General features: G+C 42.8%; 1 protein-coding gene across 3 annotated transcripts in view; it reads left to right on the top strand.

Annotated features, from left to right (window-relative positions):
- Window positions 1-610: 610 nt before the first annotated feature.
- Window positions 611-16,299, top strand: part of SMC4 (structural maintenance of chromosomes 4) — a 27,460-nt gene continuing 11,771 nt past the window's right edge. Inside the window, exons 1-5 of one of the 3 annotated variants that reach the window (XM_031055369.1) lie at window positions 2,201-2,396; window positions 3,486-3,661; window positions 4,215-4,406; window positions 5,957-6,133; window positions 15,918-16,082. In XM_031055369.1, the coding sequence (XP_030911229.1) occupies window positions 2,240-2,396; window positions 3,486-3,661; window positions 4,215-4,406; window positions 5,957-6,133; window positions 15,918-16,082 (867 nt within the window). In that variant the 5' untranslated portion in view covers window positions 2,201-2,239. Of the gene's footprint in view, window positions 637-2,200; window positions 2,397-3,482; window positions 3,662-4,214; window positions 4,407-5,956; window positions 6,134-15,917; window positions 16,083-16,299 lie in introns of those variants that run through there. The other 2 variants (XM_005419051.2, XM_031055370.1) reach the window with 2 other exon arrangements.

Genomic DNA, 16,299 nt, shown 5'->3' with positions numbered 1-16,299 from the left:
GGTGGGGTGGGGGGGCTTCGCGGCGGAGGAGGTGCCCTCAGGGGGCTGCCCCGGGCAGGGGGTGCTGAGGGGACGGTGCTGATGGCGAAAAAAGAGATGCTGGGAGAGTTGAGGGGAGGCAAGGGATGCTGAGGTGGAGATTCGGACTTTTGAGGGGAAGGTGCTAAGGGGGAGACAAGTGGTATTGAAGGGAAGGTGCCGAGGGGAGACACGGAGGGTGCTGAGGAGGAGGCGCTGAGGGGGAAGGCGGGAGGTGCCGAGGGGATGGCAGGAGGTGCTGGGGGATCGGCGGGTTCTTCCCCGCGCCTCATTTCCCCACTTCCCCCTGGCCCGGAGGGAGCAGAAGCGGCGGTAGCGCCTCTCTCTCCCCGGGCTGGGCTGCCCCGCTGAGGGTCCCCCTGAGGGCTCCGGGCCCGGCGGTTCCGTCCCGGCTGCTGTCGGTACAGGGCTCTGAGGAGCGGCTCCCCGAGGGGCTGTGCAGCCCAAGGGCTCCCGCCGTGCCCTGAGGGATCCCCGCGGACCGGAGGACAGGGAAGTTCAGGGACGCGTTTGGGTAGCGGAGAGACCCGACTTTAATCTGCTTAGAGCAGGGACCCTTCTATCCCTGGTTCTGCCTGCTGCTTTGATGCTTGAAGGGTGAGAGAAAAATCCTAAGAAACCTCTTAATGATTGGCCATTTGCTTAAAAGAGCTGGACTCGATGATCCCCGTGGGTCTTTTCCAACTCGGAATTTTCTGGGATTCTGTGATTTGGAAAGAGCGTGACAAGGGTGCAGTCTGGCTCTTTAGGCTCTGAAAAAACCCCAGATTTGTCACTGACAGAGCTTGTCTCTATCAGATTTAATCGGCTGTTAATAAGGAAGCTTTTCTGTCCGTCTCCCGCTCTTTTTTCGCCGTCCCCGTGAGGAAAGCGGCGCTTGGCAGGAGAGATGCTTTAACCGAACACCTTCGAGCTGGCTCGGGGGAGGGGCTGGGCACGAATTTGTTAAATTTGTTAGAGACGATGTGGCAGCTGATTTATCGCGATTTAAAAGCTGAGGTCAAGTAGTTCGGCTTGTTCATTCTGGTGAAGTGTCCGAGGGGGGGGAAGGGTTGGGAAGGTAAATAGGTCTATATTGCACAATTCTGTTGGAGTGGAGCAGTTTGAGGGAAAAAAAATAAATAAATGTGCTTTGAGAGGCTGTAATTGTCTGCGACAGCCATTGCGGAACAGTTCTGAACGGGGGCATAGACTGAAATTGCCTGAAAATGAGTTCTGTCTCTCATTTCCCCCCTCCCCCATTGTCCCAAATGAAGGACTCTCATGAGAGTGTGGGCTGGGGGTAGGTCTGAAAACGTCAAATGATTGGCACCAATTGTAAGATGACTTTCTAACCACGTCAGTTTTTTATCTTGTGAGAAGTAAACTTTCTCATGTCTGTTTTTCTGCGTACTCACTTCGCCACTTGCTGCGATTTCAACTCTTTGGGGAGAGTTTCTCTCCTTTTCTTCTCATCGGGTGCTTTCTCTTCACCCGTTTGGGGAGCTGTGCTCGAGTGCCAGCTGATGGCTTTTGTAATGCTCGTCCTTGCTCAGATCACTTTAACATCCCGGCTAGATGAAGGTATTTCGTTTTTGTTTTCTCTCTGAAATGCTGAATGCTGGCAGGAGGGGTTGTGTTGTGTTTTGTGAGCAGAGTGTGTCGATTTAAATTATTTAAGAGTCAAATCTTTGCTATAATCATGCAGGGCTTTTGTTTCTCTGTCTGTTTATCAATCTCTCTATATCCATACAAATATTTAGCACGGATTATTGAAAGTAAAACGAGTGTCAGGTCTGAAATATGACGAGTTCTTCCAGGAGAGTAGGGACATGTGGCTCCTGGGCTTGTTATTCAATGTGTCTTTAACTCTTCTGCCCCCAGCACCAGGGTGGCTTTCAGGGAGCAAAGTCACTGCCCTAATATGTCCCCACGAGCTGGCAGCAGGTAGATCCATGCTGTTAAAACAGATTAGGCTCAGCCCCTCATTTTAGGGGTGATGTATCTTAAAATAGATCATTATGAAGCTAACCTCGATATTTTGCTTCAAATTTGGATTTTTGTCTTCTAAATGCCTCCAGTCTTAAGTTTCTAAATGAGTCAAGCATCTGGGCAGAGGTGTAGGTGAATTCCTGGGCTGTAGCTCGGTGCTGAGATCACGGGGTTCTCTTGTTTGTGTTAGCAAAGGAGATCGAGCCCTTCAGTTGTTTGATTGCTTGGAATGGAAGGGGAGCAGCCAACAGGGACCGTGCCAGGCAAGAGCACCAAAACCTCCACTGCAGCCCGTGGGAAGGGCAGGGAGCCCTTGGAGGAGTCCTCCATGGACATGGAAGTGGAAAACGAAGGCACCAGGGAGCCTGGCAAAGAACCTCCCCAAGGTAGGTCTGGGCTGCCTGGCGTGGTGCTCCTTGAGCCTCCTCAGCAGCAACTTCAATTTCCAAACTCTTCCAGAAGGGATTTGCTCTGTTCCTTCCCTTCTACAAAGCAACGCTGAAAGCCCTGGCAATTTAAAACTGCTTTCAGAATGGTCAAAAGAGCTCGCAAAGAGTTAAAGGGTTTGGCCCAGTACAAGTGCAAAAGCAATTTGTAGACTTTCTCCTAATAAAGCCTATTTCGGAGCTCTGATCTGGAACATTGTACTTAAGATTGTGGTACAACAGCAGGATTTTTCAAATTTATAGGCAGCCAATGGTATGGGATTTCTTGGAATGGAATAAATGTCAAGTTTATTTACTTAACTCTTAAAATGATTTGACTTTCTTTTTCATGAAGCAGTGTATTTTCTTGAGTTCCTTGAGTTGAACTTTCGCAGAAAAAAATCTGCAAAACCAGCAGCTGTGTAACTTTTTAGGGAGCCAGATGTGCAGTTGTTAAAGGCAGGTATTTGACAAATACATTGAAATTGGTGGCAAAAACTGCTGCTTGTTGGAAGGAGGAGTGCTGGTGCCTGGGGAAAAGCTGCTCTGCTGATATCCAGGGGGCCAGTTTGTTTTCGTAACAAACTTCCTGTCTTTGCAGAGCAGCCGTGCTGTCATTGCAGCTTTCAGAGCCTCGTGAGAGATCCCCAAATCTTGCACAGTGACTCTGAAATGTGGCTTTGCACTTATTCATTAGAAAGGCTTTGCCTGCTTCACATTTGCAGATTTATTGTGATGGTTGGAGCTGTTGGAATTGCAGGGGGCCTGTTAAAGTGTGTTGGAATAAGAATTACATAATGAAAGAACAAACCCAGCGATGGGACATCTTAAGTAGCTCTTAAAAAATATTTTGTTTGTGGAAAGAAGAATTTTAATTCCACTCAGCTCATATTAATAACTACAGGCCAAAATGTAGTTTGGTTCAGACAGAAATGATGTTTGCTTTTTCAGTTCAACATTTTAAAAGGTGTCAAATCACTGAGAGCTTACAATTGGTTTTTTGTGTTGTTTTTTCTTTATCTTTCTGTTTGTTTGGATGGGTTTTAGCAGCCTCAGATGAGGTGGTGGATAATCGAAGTTTAGAAGAGATTTTGGGTAGCATCCCTCCTCCCCCACCTCCAGCAATGACCAGTGAACCTGGTGCTCCTCGCCTCATGATCACTCACATTGTAAACCAGAACTTCAAATCCTATGCAGGGGAGAAAACTCTGGGACCTTTTCACAAGGTATCTTTCTTTTTCCTTAAGTAGTTTTGAACTGAAGGTAAGACTTCACTGGGTGGTATTATTCCTTCCTGCATTTTCTTCATCTAAGCTGACCTCAAAATAACTGAAAAAATATTTAAGGTTTAGAAATATTTTGATAGTGATATTCTAAATTAAGTAGAGAAAACAGTTAAGTGCAACTTTCCAATGCTGTGCAATTTTAATTTGTCAGCACAGCTTAGAAAAGCTCTCTTTTCTCTTGATTTCGTTTGCTGGAGAACTTTTAGGGCCGTGTTTGAAGCAAGAGAATATTTTTTTGTGCCCACAAGAGACTTACGTGGCTGAGCATGAAACTTTGCTTGTGAAGGCTGCAAAGTGCAGGGCTTTGGGTTAAGCAGTGCAGCTGGGAAAGCTGAGCTGAGCTCTGGGGCTTTTATTCACTTTTACCTTGGCAGCAAAAGCTCAGCTCTCAGACACTTGCACGCACGAGGAATAATTGTGCTTGAAATGGGTGATGGACGCTGGGCAGGATTTCTTTCCCTTTGAAGATCACTTTTCCCCCTTCTCTGTGCAGCGTTTTTCATGTATTATCGGGCCAAATGGCAGTGGCAAATCCAATATCATCGATTCCCTGCTTTTTGTGTTTGGCTATCGAGCCCAAAAAATCCGATCCAAAAAGCTCTCGGTGCTGATCCATAACTCTGATGAGCACAAGGACATCCCGAGCTGCTCTGTGGAAGTTCACTTCCAAAAGATCACTGACAAGGTAGGTATGATCCCAGCTTTTTTCCCTTAAGGAGCTGAAAAACTTTGAATATTTGCTTATTTTCGTTGGAGCTGGGGGAAACTTCATAGCATGATTAGTTTACCTTTGGGATATAACCCATCAGTGTTAATTAACTTTAAAAATCCTCTGTTGAGTAGTGCAGCTCTAAAAATCTTAGTAAAGATTCTTCAATTTGCTGCAGGACTAATATGTGGTAGATTTCTGTTTGAAAACAATTTAGCAATTTTTAATCATCATTTTAAGAAGAACTCGTTTTAATTTGTAATCTTGTTTACCTCAAGTAAATAAATTTATTTCTGCAATTAAAAGAATTCATGGAAATTTAGAAGTCTATATTTGGACATATTAGATATTCTTAAATGTACAACACAAATATATGTATTAAGAAATAAAACCTATTTAAGAAAAATTTTTCAAACCAATTAGAAATTATTTTAGGTTATCTAAATTTAGAAAAATATATAATGAATCTGAAACTTATTTACACCTTATGTACTCTAAACATGCCTGTAATTTTATAACAGATTTTTCAGCAAAAATTCTGGACCCCACATTTTACCACTAAAATTTTTTGAAGCTGGTATTTTGTTTGAACGAAATAGAAAGTGTTGGGAAATTAAAAAAATATTTATTTTGCTTGCTGCTTTGTGTATTGATAAAAACTTTGGCATTTTTTTGTTGATTTATTGCAATTGTGGTACAAAGAATTTATTTCTCCTAATTTAAATTTCTTTTTTGTGCACACATTCAAACTTTTAAATTTAGGGTCAACCAAAAAAGGGGGAAGTGTACATTGAAATTCCAAAAATGGTGTTAATAAAGTGGAGCACTTACAGCCTTTTTAAGGAACTGTTTGAAAAGACACTTTTTTTTTTTTTCTTTTTCTGTTTATAATAACCAGATTAAAAAATTAATCTATTTAAATTTAGAAAAAATTTTTTTTGACTTTGTGTGAACATCCAGAAGCTGAGTTTGATTTAACAGTGAACAATTTGAGAGCTCTTGGGGGTTAATGTGGGTGAATTTTAACTTCTTGAAGCCTGGCAGCAGCTTTATTTTGGCTGCTGCTCTGGAGGTAAATGGAAGCTCTCTTGTGAAGCTGCTGATGTCACATTTGTCCCTTCTTTACCGTTTGGCTTTTTTCTCTGGTGCAGTTTGTGTGTGGAGCTGCAGCAGCTCTGGAGGAGCTGGGAGTGCAGAGAGCTCGGCAGTCCCCAGGGCTCCCAGAGGCTGGGACACACAGCCCCTGCAGCCTGGGCCATGCACAGGCAGTTCCTGCCCCTCACAGGGGGAAAGGCACCACACAAACACAACTCAGGGGATTTTTTGTCCACTTCTCAAAGGATTTTTTTGTTGTTGTTTTTCTCGCTTTTTTTGAGAGATGCAATTTTAAGACAGCTCCCATTTCTACAACTCAGAGTCCATGATAAAAACAGCTCATGATGAAACTTATCTGGTTAATTGTGAAATAGGAGGTAAATTCCCATCTACAGTAATTGTTTCTCTGGCTTTGTGTTTCCTCAAAGCAGGAAGGAGATGATTATGAAGTCATTCCTGACAGCAAATTCTGTGTCTCTAGAACTGCCTATAGAGACAATTCCTCCACCTACTACATCAATGGCAAGAAAAAGACATTCAGAGATGTTGGGATGCTTCTCCGAAGCCACGGGATTGACCTGGATCATAACAGGTTCTTAATTTTACAGGTTGGTGTGTGAGTACCACCCATTTGCAAGTTCTATTTCCAGGTAAAACTCTAAAAAAGTGCAGGTTTGAAAAGCTGCCTTGGAGGCCTTGAAGTGCTGTAGCAGCACATCATGGTTTGCATGCTCTGCTCAGGGTGCAAATCATTATCTGCTGCTGTAGGAATTGAAGGCTCAGAAGCTCTGGGGGATCCTCTGTCCCTTTTTCCAGGAGGGAATTTCGTGTTCTGCCTGCAGGACTCGTGCTTGTTCCGCCCTAGCAGCACGTAAATATTGGAGTGTCAAAGAAACCTTCAACCCCAATATTATTGTGCTGCTTCAGCGGGGCAGAGCCTCAGCACCCGGGGGGGCTTCAGCTCTGAACTGCACCAGTGCTAATTGAAATCTGAATTGTTGAATTGTTTCATCTACTGCTGCCTGCTGCTCTCATAGAGACACGGTTTTACTGAGAAATCAGAGTGGGAAATGAATTGTGCATCACATAAGTGCAAGAAAAATCCCCTGAATTGTGTTTGTTGTTTACACTTGTTTACCAGCTGCAGAAATAGTTTTAACCAACGTTCATAACCAATTACAGTTCACAGCCCATACTGTAAAATTAATCACAATTTGTCAATATAATATCATTTATATTCATGTTTGACCTTCAGATTCTGAGGCTTGCTTGCATCTGTTTGCTGTTTTAAAGTCAGGCTGAAGGGAACAACATTATTTTTTTTTCCTAGTTTTTAAATAATGAGAATTTTGCTATGTGCCAGCCAATTAAAATGTAAATTTAGCTGCAAGTATTTAAATACTAATTCCATTAAATAACTATTTCTGCCATTACCTGTAATTATTAATAAGTCCCAAATCTACTCTGGCCTAGAAACCAGTGATCAGTGGGAGCTTCCCAAGGTCTGAAATGTTTAATAGAGTTTATTTTAGGCCTGGTTCTGTCAAAGGAGCTTCCAGTTCCCCTCTAAAAAACCAAAATATTTAAAGAACTTGTAGCTGGGTGGCTGTGCTTGCTTCACTTCCTCCAGGCTTTCTGTGCAGTCCTTTTTTACAGCTACACCCACAAAAAGAGGATATCTCTGTTTGCAAGTCTCCATGCCAATTAATTATTTCCTCCAACACTTTATTCCTGTATTTTCTGCTTCAGGATGGAGCGAGAAGCACCTCCAAGAAAACAATTTGGAGTAAATACAGCCTTTTTTTTTTTTTTTTAATACAATTGTTCTGCAATCTCATTTTGCCAAAATTTCCAGAAGAGAGAAATGTGAAGTGAAAACTGAAGCAGGGTGGGAATGCTGGGCCAGAGACCCCAAAGCTCAGTGAGAGAACACTGGGAGCAGAGGAGGGGAACATTTGGAAGAGAATATTGATAGCTTCGTTTATTTTATATTTTTTCCCCAAAATGAGATTTGTTTTCTTCTCCCACAAATTATTTCAATGAGGGGAGCATCCCTTTTTTCCTACAAGCTGGAATTTCAGGCTTTCCATCCTCCAAAGGGAAATAAAGGGAAGTAGAGCAAATATTAACCATAAACCAGAGCTTTCCCACCATAAATTTCATATTTCATCACACCAGGCTTTGTCTCAGAAGCTGCACTGAGATTTTCTGCCTTTTTTAGCCTTTCTGACAGGGCAGGGCCTTTCTCTTTGCCTTTTTAAAGTGAAATCCACTGATCTGACTGTCCAAAATTCAGTATTTCCACTTGGGAAATGTGGCAATACTTTCCAAAGAATGACAGCACAACTTCAACCCCCAAATCCTAAAATTTATGGTTAGAAGGAAATAAAACCATCTAAGGCTGTGGATTGTTATCACAAGGATTGCATTTTTCCCCCCTAATGTTTTTCAAATAATTTAAAACTGAAGGGATAAGTCACAGGTTTATTTGACTTTTACTCTTTTTTTTTTTTTAGCAGCAAAACTAAGAGTTTAATTAAACTGAATTTAACCAAGGATTTCTCATTTAAAATAAGTTATAAATCTCTGATTTTTGACTATATCAATAGGGTGTAATTAAAATATTTCATTTGTGCTCTGGGTTTTGGGGAAAAATATTAATGCAGGATTATCAAATGCTGCTTTGGGTGTGTGACAGAACATTTGCTGTCAGTACTGCAGAAAATGTTGTAGGAGAACATGTCCTACATGTAGTACCAACACCTTCAGAGCTTTGATTTTATCTTGCTCACATAATTGCCATTACTCAATGGAAAATATTTGCTTTTTAGAAGGCTGCTTCATTTTTTTTTTTTTTTGCTTCCTTTTCCCCCTTTCACCCCCTATTTTGCAGTGGTTTTCTGCTGATTTTGGTGCTTTTTAGGGTAAAATTTGAAAGCTGAGTTTTGATATAGGTGTTTCTGCTGATGCCAAACTGAAAATACTCAAATCAAACTGCTGCTGACTTCTGTGAATAAAATCACAAAAAAACCCCAAACACCTGTGGGAAAACAGAAAATGTGAGAGTAATTGAGTAGTTCTAGAAAAATTACAAATTCTGTGCCTGAACTTGCAAATTGAAATAAATCTGGTTTCAGAATTCTTCTGGTTCCAGTGGGATGTTGCCAGCACAGAACAGGAGGAGTTTGTCACTTCTGGGATCCTTAACTCCAACACTCCATAGTGCATGCTTTTAATAAATTTCCCTTCAGAAATAGACAGTTATTTTGCTTTATTATAATAATAATTATTTCAAATAATCACAAACATGTTGCATTTTTAAGGCGCTTGCCACAGCCTGAAACTGCAGCAGGAAAAAGTGCATCTTGTCCCTTTAAAAAAAGAGAATTTGGGGGAAAATCTGGCACCTTGCTGCTGCTTTCGTGTCTTCCACACCTTGGAGAGGTGTAAAGAACAACAAATAAAATAATTGAGCTTTGACTGAAAGCCTTGGAGGCCTGACAGACTCAGAGGGTTTGTGCTGCTCTCTGCAGTGACTCCTCTGAAAGGCTCAAACATCTCAGCATTTTGTGCTTTCCCCTGAGGAATGCTGAGGAAATGGGAGCCCTGGGAATGGCAGGGCTGGAAGTGCAGGGGGAATATTTGGGATCTGTGGCCACATCTGGCATGGGCAGGGTGAGATTCTCACCAAAAAGGTGGAAAAGCCAAGTGGAGCTGCCCAGGTAACCCCCAGCAGCCCCTCTGCACATCAATATTGCAGAATTCATTCTGCATTCATGGCAACAAACTTCTAAATTGATTTTAATTTATTTCAGAATTTCCAAACAAATTAGAATTGTTTTAAGTCAATTTTGTCCTAATTACAGTGATTTTTAGTAGAATATATTTGATAAACTTAATTTAACTATTCTCCTGTCATCTTAGGTCTAAACAACAGCAGGGATTTTATTTGGTGTATTTTCCCACTGGTTTTATTTTGTATTTTGGAGCTCAGTTTTATCCTGTGGCAAGATGAGGCTGCCAGGAAGGAAATTCTGTCAGGTTTTTCACCTGCTCCTGTGTGGAAACAATGTGGGAGTCATTTCCAGGGGAGTGGGGAGGAAATGAGGGAGAGATTTTCTTCTCCTTTGAGATAAACCAGAAATTCCCAGTTGTTGAGGTTTGTGCCCCTGATGGGACACTGGGGCTGAGATTATAAATGAGATTATAAAATATCTGTGCTGCCAGCATGGGGGTGAAGAAAGGGTTGTTCCTGTAGGAAATTCTGCAGAAAAACATGGAAAAATTGGAGAAGAAAATAAGTGATAATTCAATATTTTCTTTAAAACACCCCAATAACAAATCAAACCTTGCAGGTTGGGTTTGCCAATTCCTGATTTAAATTCCAAAGTGACTCTGGATTTGCACTCACTTTGTGCTCTGTTATTAAACACAGCAATGTCCTTAAAACTTGTAAACTTCTTTCCAGAATGCAGAATTGTAGTTTTGTGCACACAACTGAATGTTGTGTAAAGGCTCAGGCTGAGATTTTCCTCATCTCTGGCCAGTGGTGACATTGCAGATTTTTATAAGTACTTTTAATTTGTATTTGACTTTATTTCCCACGGAGTTTTCCTGGAAAGGAGGTTTTGGTGCTTTTTTTTCCCCCTCCTGTATATTCACCACGTGGTAAAATTCAAGTGTAAAAATGAGATAGGTCTGCAAGCATTAAATAAGAGCAACAATAACATGGAATTACAGGAAAAAAAAATCTCAAAACAATCTGTAGTAACTTCCCAGAGCTGTGTTACAGCAGGAGGATAATGAGGTTATGGGAATATTTGCTCTCTCCATACATATTCCAAAATCCATGGGTGCAGAATTGCAATTGATGGGCAAAGCTTTATGAGATGAGAGAAAATAAATAAATATATTGAGGATACAGAAATTTAGGATTTATTTTTGCCATTCTTTATTGTACTCCTGCTTAAAAGTGAGAGCTACCATTGTGGTCAAGTGGGGAAAAAAGCCCAAAGCCTAGTGTGAGCACATAAAAAAAGAAAAATTAAAAAATTGAAATCCGGGAGAGAGGGTGAAATCAGTGGAAGCTGCAGACAGAGAAATGGAGACACTTCTCTCATTTTGCTGCCTAAAGGCTTTTTGGAGAGAAAAATGCACTTTTGCTGCCTTGTTATCAAGAAATTGAGGGCACAAAACAGCCAGGAAGTAAAAATGCAGTGAGAAAACAAAATTCCTCAACATCCAGGTTGCCTTTCCTCTAAATGTTCCTCAGCTTGGCTGTTGCTGCAGTGCCAGGCTGTGTCAGACAGGTGGAACTGGAGCTGCAAGAGCCCAGAGCTGAGCTCAGGAGCAGTAACTCTGTGCTAGTGCTGCTTCTGCTCTGTGTGCAGGACTGGGTAAAGAACAAAGGAAATGCAGGAGCTAGGCTTGGGATTTCTCTGTGAAATCTCGAGAAATTCACCTTTATAACAAACATTGCAGATGTCTGAATGGGATTTTTCCTTTGGACAAATCCTGTGTCACTCTGGCTTTGCTCCTCATGATGCTGAGGAGTTTTCAGCTCCTGGAGAAGCTCTTGCAAAATCTCTCCATCTCCATTTGCTTCAGTGTTTGAGAGAAGTGAAACATTGCTGTGCTCTGGAAAACAGAGTCAAATAGAACTTGACTTTTATTAAGAGAGGTTTGCCCTGTGCTGGATCACTGTTGTCTCAATTCCACGGTAAAAAGTTCAGAAAATTATTGAAATTGGGGTGTAATTTAAATTAAGATGGGTTGTTTCCATTTGGACAAGCAAATAGAAGATTTTAGCTCTGGCTGCTCTAATCCTCCACAAAAGTGCAAGTCAAGGTGGTTTTTACACTGCTCACATGAAATTTTAATTACCCATGCACTTATAGTACCATTTCATCCCAAATATCCCTTCATCTTGTGATGCTTGATAAATTCAATTATGTCCAAAACACTGCATTCAGATATTCCACCTCATTTTTGTCACACCATAAAACTGCAAAATAATTTATGTAATACTCAATTTAGAAAACAAATTGTACATATTGAGAATTTACAATCCTAAGGTATTATTATTGTTAAATATTAATTTCCAGGACAAATGGAATTCTGCTGGAACAGGTGTTATGGCTGGAGTACAGTAAAGTTTGCTGAGACTCCAAGATTTTGGTCTCAATAAGAAAACTTCCTTTTATGGGGGTTTAAAAAGCCTTAAAAGCTCTGCTATTATAAAAATATGCTGCTGCTACAGTGAAACTACTAAAATACTGTTCTGAATTTCAAAAAATTGTCTTAAATACTAAATATTCCTAAAAATACCAAGTATCATAGTCACAGTTGTCATACATTAAATTTTCTGGTGGTTTAGTGGGATTTTGAAACAAATTTTTGTATTTTGACCTGTCCCCAACCAGGGAAGGTTTTCCTGATCCATAGTGTTGCATTTTCCAAGAAATATTTTCTCTAAAGCCATTTCTTCGGAGCACAATTGGGATTTTCACTTCAGTCAGATGTTACATTTCTCCATCTTGATTAGTGGTGGAGAGTTCCCTTAAAAATTAAAAAAAAAAACCCAAAAAACAAAACCTAAACCAGCACAAGTGCACCACAAAATTCCCCTCAAAAACCACCCAAACTGCCCTGAGCTCCTGCCCAGGGCACGGTGCATTCCCAGCTACTGAATTCCAAGCTGTCCCAAGGCTCTCAGCTCTTTAAAGCTGAGCTTAAGCCAGTAGAAATTGAGACTCCAGAATCCTGGAAAGCTGTTTTTACCTCCCTGGTGCCATAATTATTCTGTGGGACATTGACAGAGAGCTCTGGGAATGCTGCAGTGACAGTTTGGACACAGCTCGGGCTGTTCAAGGTGCTGCCTTCCCAAAGCTTTATCCCAAATACTCAGGGATGAGGAGAGCAGGCAAGAATCAAGAAAAGCAAACATTTGCTAGGTTCTCTAGAAACAGCTCAGCCTGCCTGGGGGCAGGGCTGGATGGGATTTTGGGGAGGAATTCCTGCCTGGAAGGGTGGGCAGGGGCTGGGATGGGATTCCCAGTGGCTGCCCCTGGATCCCTGGAATGTCCAAGGCACCCTGGGATAGTGAGAAGGGTCCCTTAGGGCTCTTTCCAGCCCAAAACCTGGTGTTTGCTCTTCATGAAGAGTTCTCAGCTTGCTATCAGTAATTTTTCAATGCCAGAGGCTTTTTGCCATCCCTGTCTCTACCACAGCAGAATTTTAGGATGGGATGTGGCGGCTGGATCCCAAAGTTGTCTTATTCCTGTTCAGCATTATCTCAGTGCCCCACAATCCCAGTCACACCTCTGGGGCTGGGATCCCTGCAGGGATCAGCACTTTGTGCCATTCACACTCCATAGCTTTGGGAACAGGAGCCAGTCCCACAGGGAATGTTCAGGAACACAGTGCAGCAAATGGGAGTTACCTCTGTAGGATCTTGTTTCTACACCACAATTACAGGAAAAGCCTCATGGGTAGGTCAAACCTTCCCTTTAGCAGGCAGTTAGAAAACCTTGTTAAAAACTCCAATCCCATATGTGCCAGAAAAGCTTGGGTTAGAGCTGTGCTGAGAGGATCAGCTGTGTTCCTGCTGTTAGAGCAAACAGTGGCTGTGGGCAAATTCAGAATTTTAAACCAGTGCTGGAACATGCTGCTGGTGCTGCCAGTCCTGAAACTTCTTTTAAACTTTTCCTCTTTACCTAGGTACAATAGAAAACTAAATTCTTAAATTGATGAAGTATCTTAAACATCACAGCTGTGAATTATTGAGCTGTGCAAAGAAACACAGGTTCCAAATTGCAGGAATTTATTCCTCATGCTTTTCACCAGAGCAGCCACTTCCAGCTGAGAAGGCTCTTCCCTTATTTTACAGCCTGGTCTCCAGGCAGGTTTGTCCTGATTTGCCCCAGGGCTCAGCTGATTGCTTGGAGATGTTTCCCCAGGTGAGGTGCTGGTGTAGGATTCCCGGGGGTTGTTCCCTGGGAATTCTGTGGGAGCTGAGCTGCTGCTGGGATGTGTGTGCCTGGTGCAGAGCTGGGGTTGGCCACGTGCATCCACGAGGATGTGGAAGGCTCCACACAGTGCAGAGGTTGGAATTGGGTTTGTAATTCCATTCAGAGCTCTTGCACTGAGCGTAGAACCTTCCCAAAGGGCTTGGTGGGTATGGAAACGTGGAATCCTGGCATGGTTTGGGTGAGAAGGGACCTTAAATCCCAGCCAGCCCCACCCCTGGGTGACACCTTTCACTGTCCCAGGTGCTCCAGCCCCAGTGTCCAGCCCGGCCTTGGGCACTGCCAGGGATGCAGGGGCAGCCCCAGCTGTGCCAGGGCCTGCCCGCCCTGCCAGGGAACAATTCCCAATATTCCATCCAGCCCTGCCCTCTGGCAGTGGGAGCCACTCCCTGTGTGTCCCTCCATCCCTTGTAAACAGTCTCTCCATCTTCCCTGCAGCTCCTTCAGGCACTGGAAGGTCTCAGCTGAGGCACCCTGGAGCCTCTCCAGCACACATCCAAGGCTGGTTTTCCCCAGGAATTTCTTCCCTCTTGTGCACGTTTGGTTCCCTGTTGGCATCGCCCATGGCTGGGTGTTGACATCCATTTTGATTGTCTGAGCAGAGCCTGCATTTCCTTTCTGTTTTACACATTGCTCCCTGTCCTGAGTCCCTGAGCCACAGGGGGACAACTGAGGGGAGGGATTGCACAATTCCAGGGGTTCTGCTGGAGCCTTGGCACAGCTGGGGGTGCCAGCTCCGGGGAGCTCCGAGCTCCTTCCCCCCGTGCTCCACAAATGTCTGCCTGCCCCGCCTTGCTTTCACTTTCACAACCCCGGGCTGCACAACATTCACAGAGACCAAGGAGCTTTGGGGCTTTTAAATTCACTGTTCAAATAAAGGATCAAGTAATGAGCACTGGTAATTAATTAGGAAACACATAAATTGAGTTTTAGCAGTTGTAAAATCTGTTTGCTGTGTTAATCATTGTCAAGAAGAGCAGGTACAACCTTTTCACTCTCCTTTATCAATTCAATGAAACCTTTAACTTCTTTTCTGGAAAAAATATTAATTTTTTTCTGGAAACATTTTTATTACATAAATCTGGGCTGGAGTAAACAGATTTATTTATATATTAACTTAACAGTATAAATATTAAATAATACTTAATACTCTTGTTATTTAATTGATAATTTATAAATATACTTATTTTTGCCCTCAATAAGAAAATAATTCAAGAACTCACATTAGCTACAAAGAAACCCCACAACTGCACCATGATCTTCCTTAGAGGTGGTTAATTCTATTTAGCCAAATAATAAAAATTTGATTCATTCCTTGCTTGTCCATAATTCCCATTTTTCCCTCTTAAATCTAAGGTGGGGTTGTGATTTCCAACACTGAACACGAGGGCTGTGAACCCAGTGTAGAAACCTCTCAGTCCTGACCAGCACTGAGTTCAATCTTTCCTGTGGTTGTTTCCTCGTGGATGTAAACAGAGGAAATGCTGCAATGCCAGAAGGAGGAAGGCTTCTGACAATCCCAGAGTCACTGGGGAGATTGCACAGATTCCTCCCCAAGAGCTGACAGGCAGTTTTGGGGAGAGAATCCACACTTCTGTGGCAAGGGAGCAAATTGGGGTTTCATACAATCCAGCAAGAGTTACTCACCAATTGAGTGTTTTGCTTTTTGAGATGTGCAAGAAATAAAAATAAGAGTTGGGTTTTCAGTAACACAAACTGTCCTTGTGTCTGACACCTTGTCACTGGCTCTGTTTAATCCTTTCCTAAATCTTATTTCTGAAAATCGAAATTATTTTTAATATCACCTAAATGACTTAAAATTAATGCAGTACATCAAGGGAAATTACACAAAGGAACCCTCAGACCTAGAGAATCCTTTTCTTTCTCCATCAAGGAAGCATCAATTAAATTAATTCTGGTTCCAGCTCATCCATCAGCCAGGATTTTATGGACTTTCTGTTTCTAAAGAGACCCTTCAGGGACTTCAATCCTGATTAAACTCTTGCCAAGGGCCTGCTTTTTTCTCTTCTTCTTTTTTTAGGTTGGGGAAACACATTTTGAATCTTTAGAGAATGAAGGAACGGTCAGACCTGAAAGGTGGCTCCACTTCACCTCGGAGAGAAAATTTCTCTTTATTCTGATTTTTGTTTTCCCAAATAAATGTGAAGGCTGGATGTGATCTTGGGGACCTTTTCCAACCTTAATGATTTTGTGATATTCCAGTTTGAATAATTTTAATTGCTGCCTTATTCTTGTAACATCTCATACTCGTTCCATAGATTTTTTTCAGAATACTTTCCCCATCCCAGAAAAAAACCCCAAAAAACAAACTAAGAAAAGACCCACCTAACTTTTGTTTCCCAAGGGGGAGGTGGAGCAGATTGCCATGATGAAGCCCAAGGGGCAGACGGAGCACGACGAGGGGATGCTGGAGTACCTGGAGGATCTGATCGGCTCGGCGCGGCTCAAGGAGCCCATCCGCACCCTGTGCCGCCGGGTGGAGCTGCTCAACGAGCAACGCGGCGAGAAGGTGAGAGCGCCTGCTGGGGTGGCACTGACCCCGGGAGCGCCTGCTGGGGTGGCACTGACCCCGGGAGCGGCTGCTGGGGTGGGACTGACCCTGGGAGTAGCCCTGGGGGTGGGACCGACCCTGGGAGCAACCACTGAGGGCAGCAGCACCAACCTTGGGGGCAGCCACTGAGGGAGCCTGGGGAAAAGGAGACTCAGGGCTGCCCTCATCACTCTCT

The sequence above is a fragment of the Geospiza fortis genome, unplaced genomic scaffold (genome assembly GCF_000277835.1).
Source record: "Geospiza fortis unplaced genomic scaffold, GeoFor_1.0 scaffold172, whole genome shotgun sequence".
Classification (NCBI taxonomy): Eukaryota; Metazoa; Chordata; class Aves; order Passeriformes; family Thraupidae; genus Geospiza; species Geospiza fortis.
Note: the sequence above shows the minus strand (reverse complement) of the source record. Positions and strands in the feature narration are given on the sequence as shown.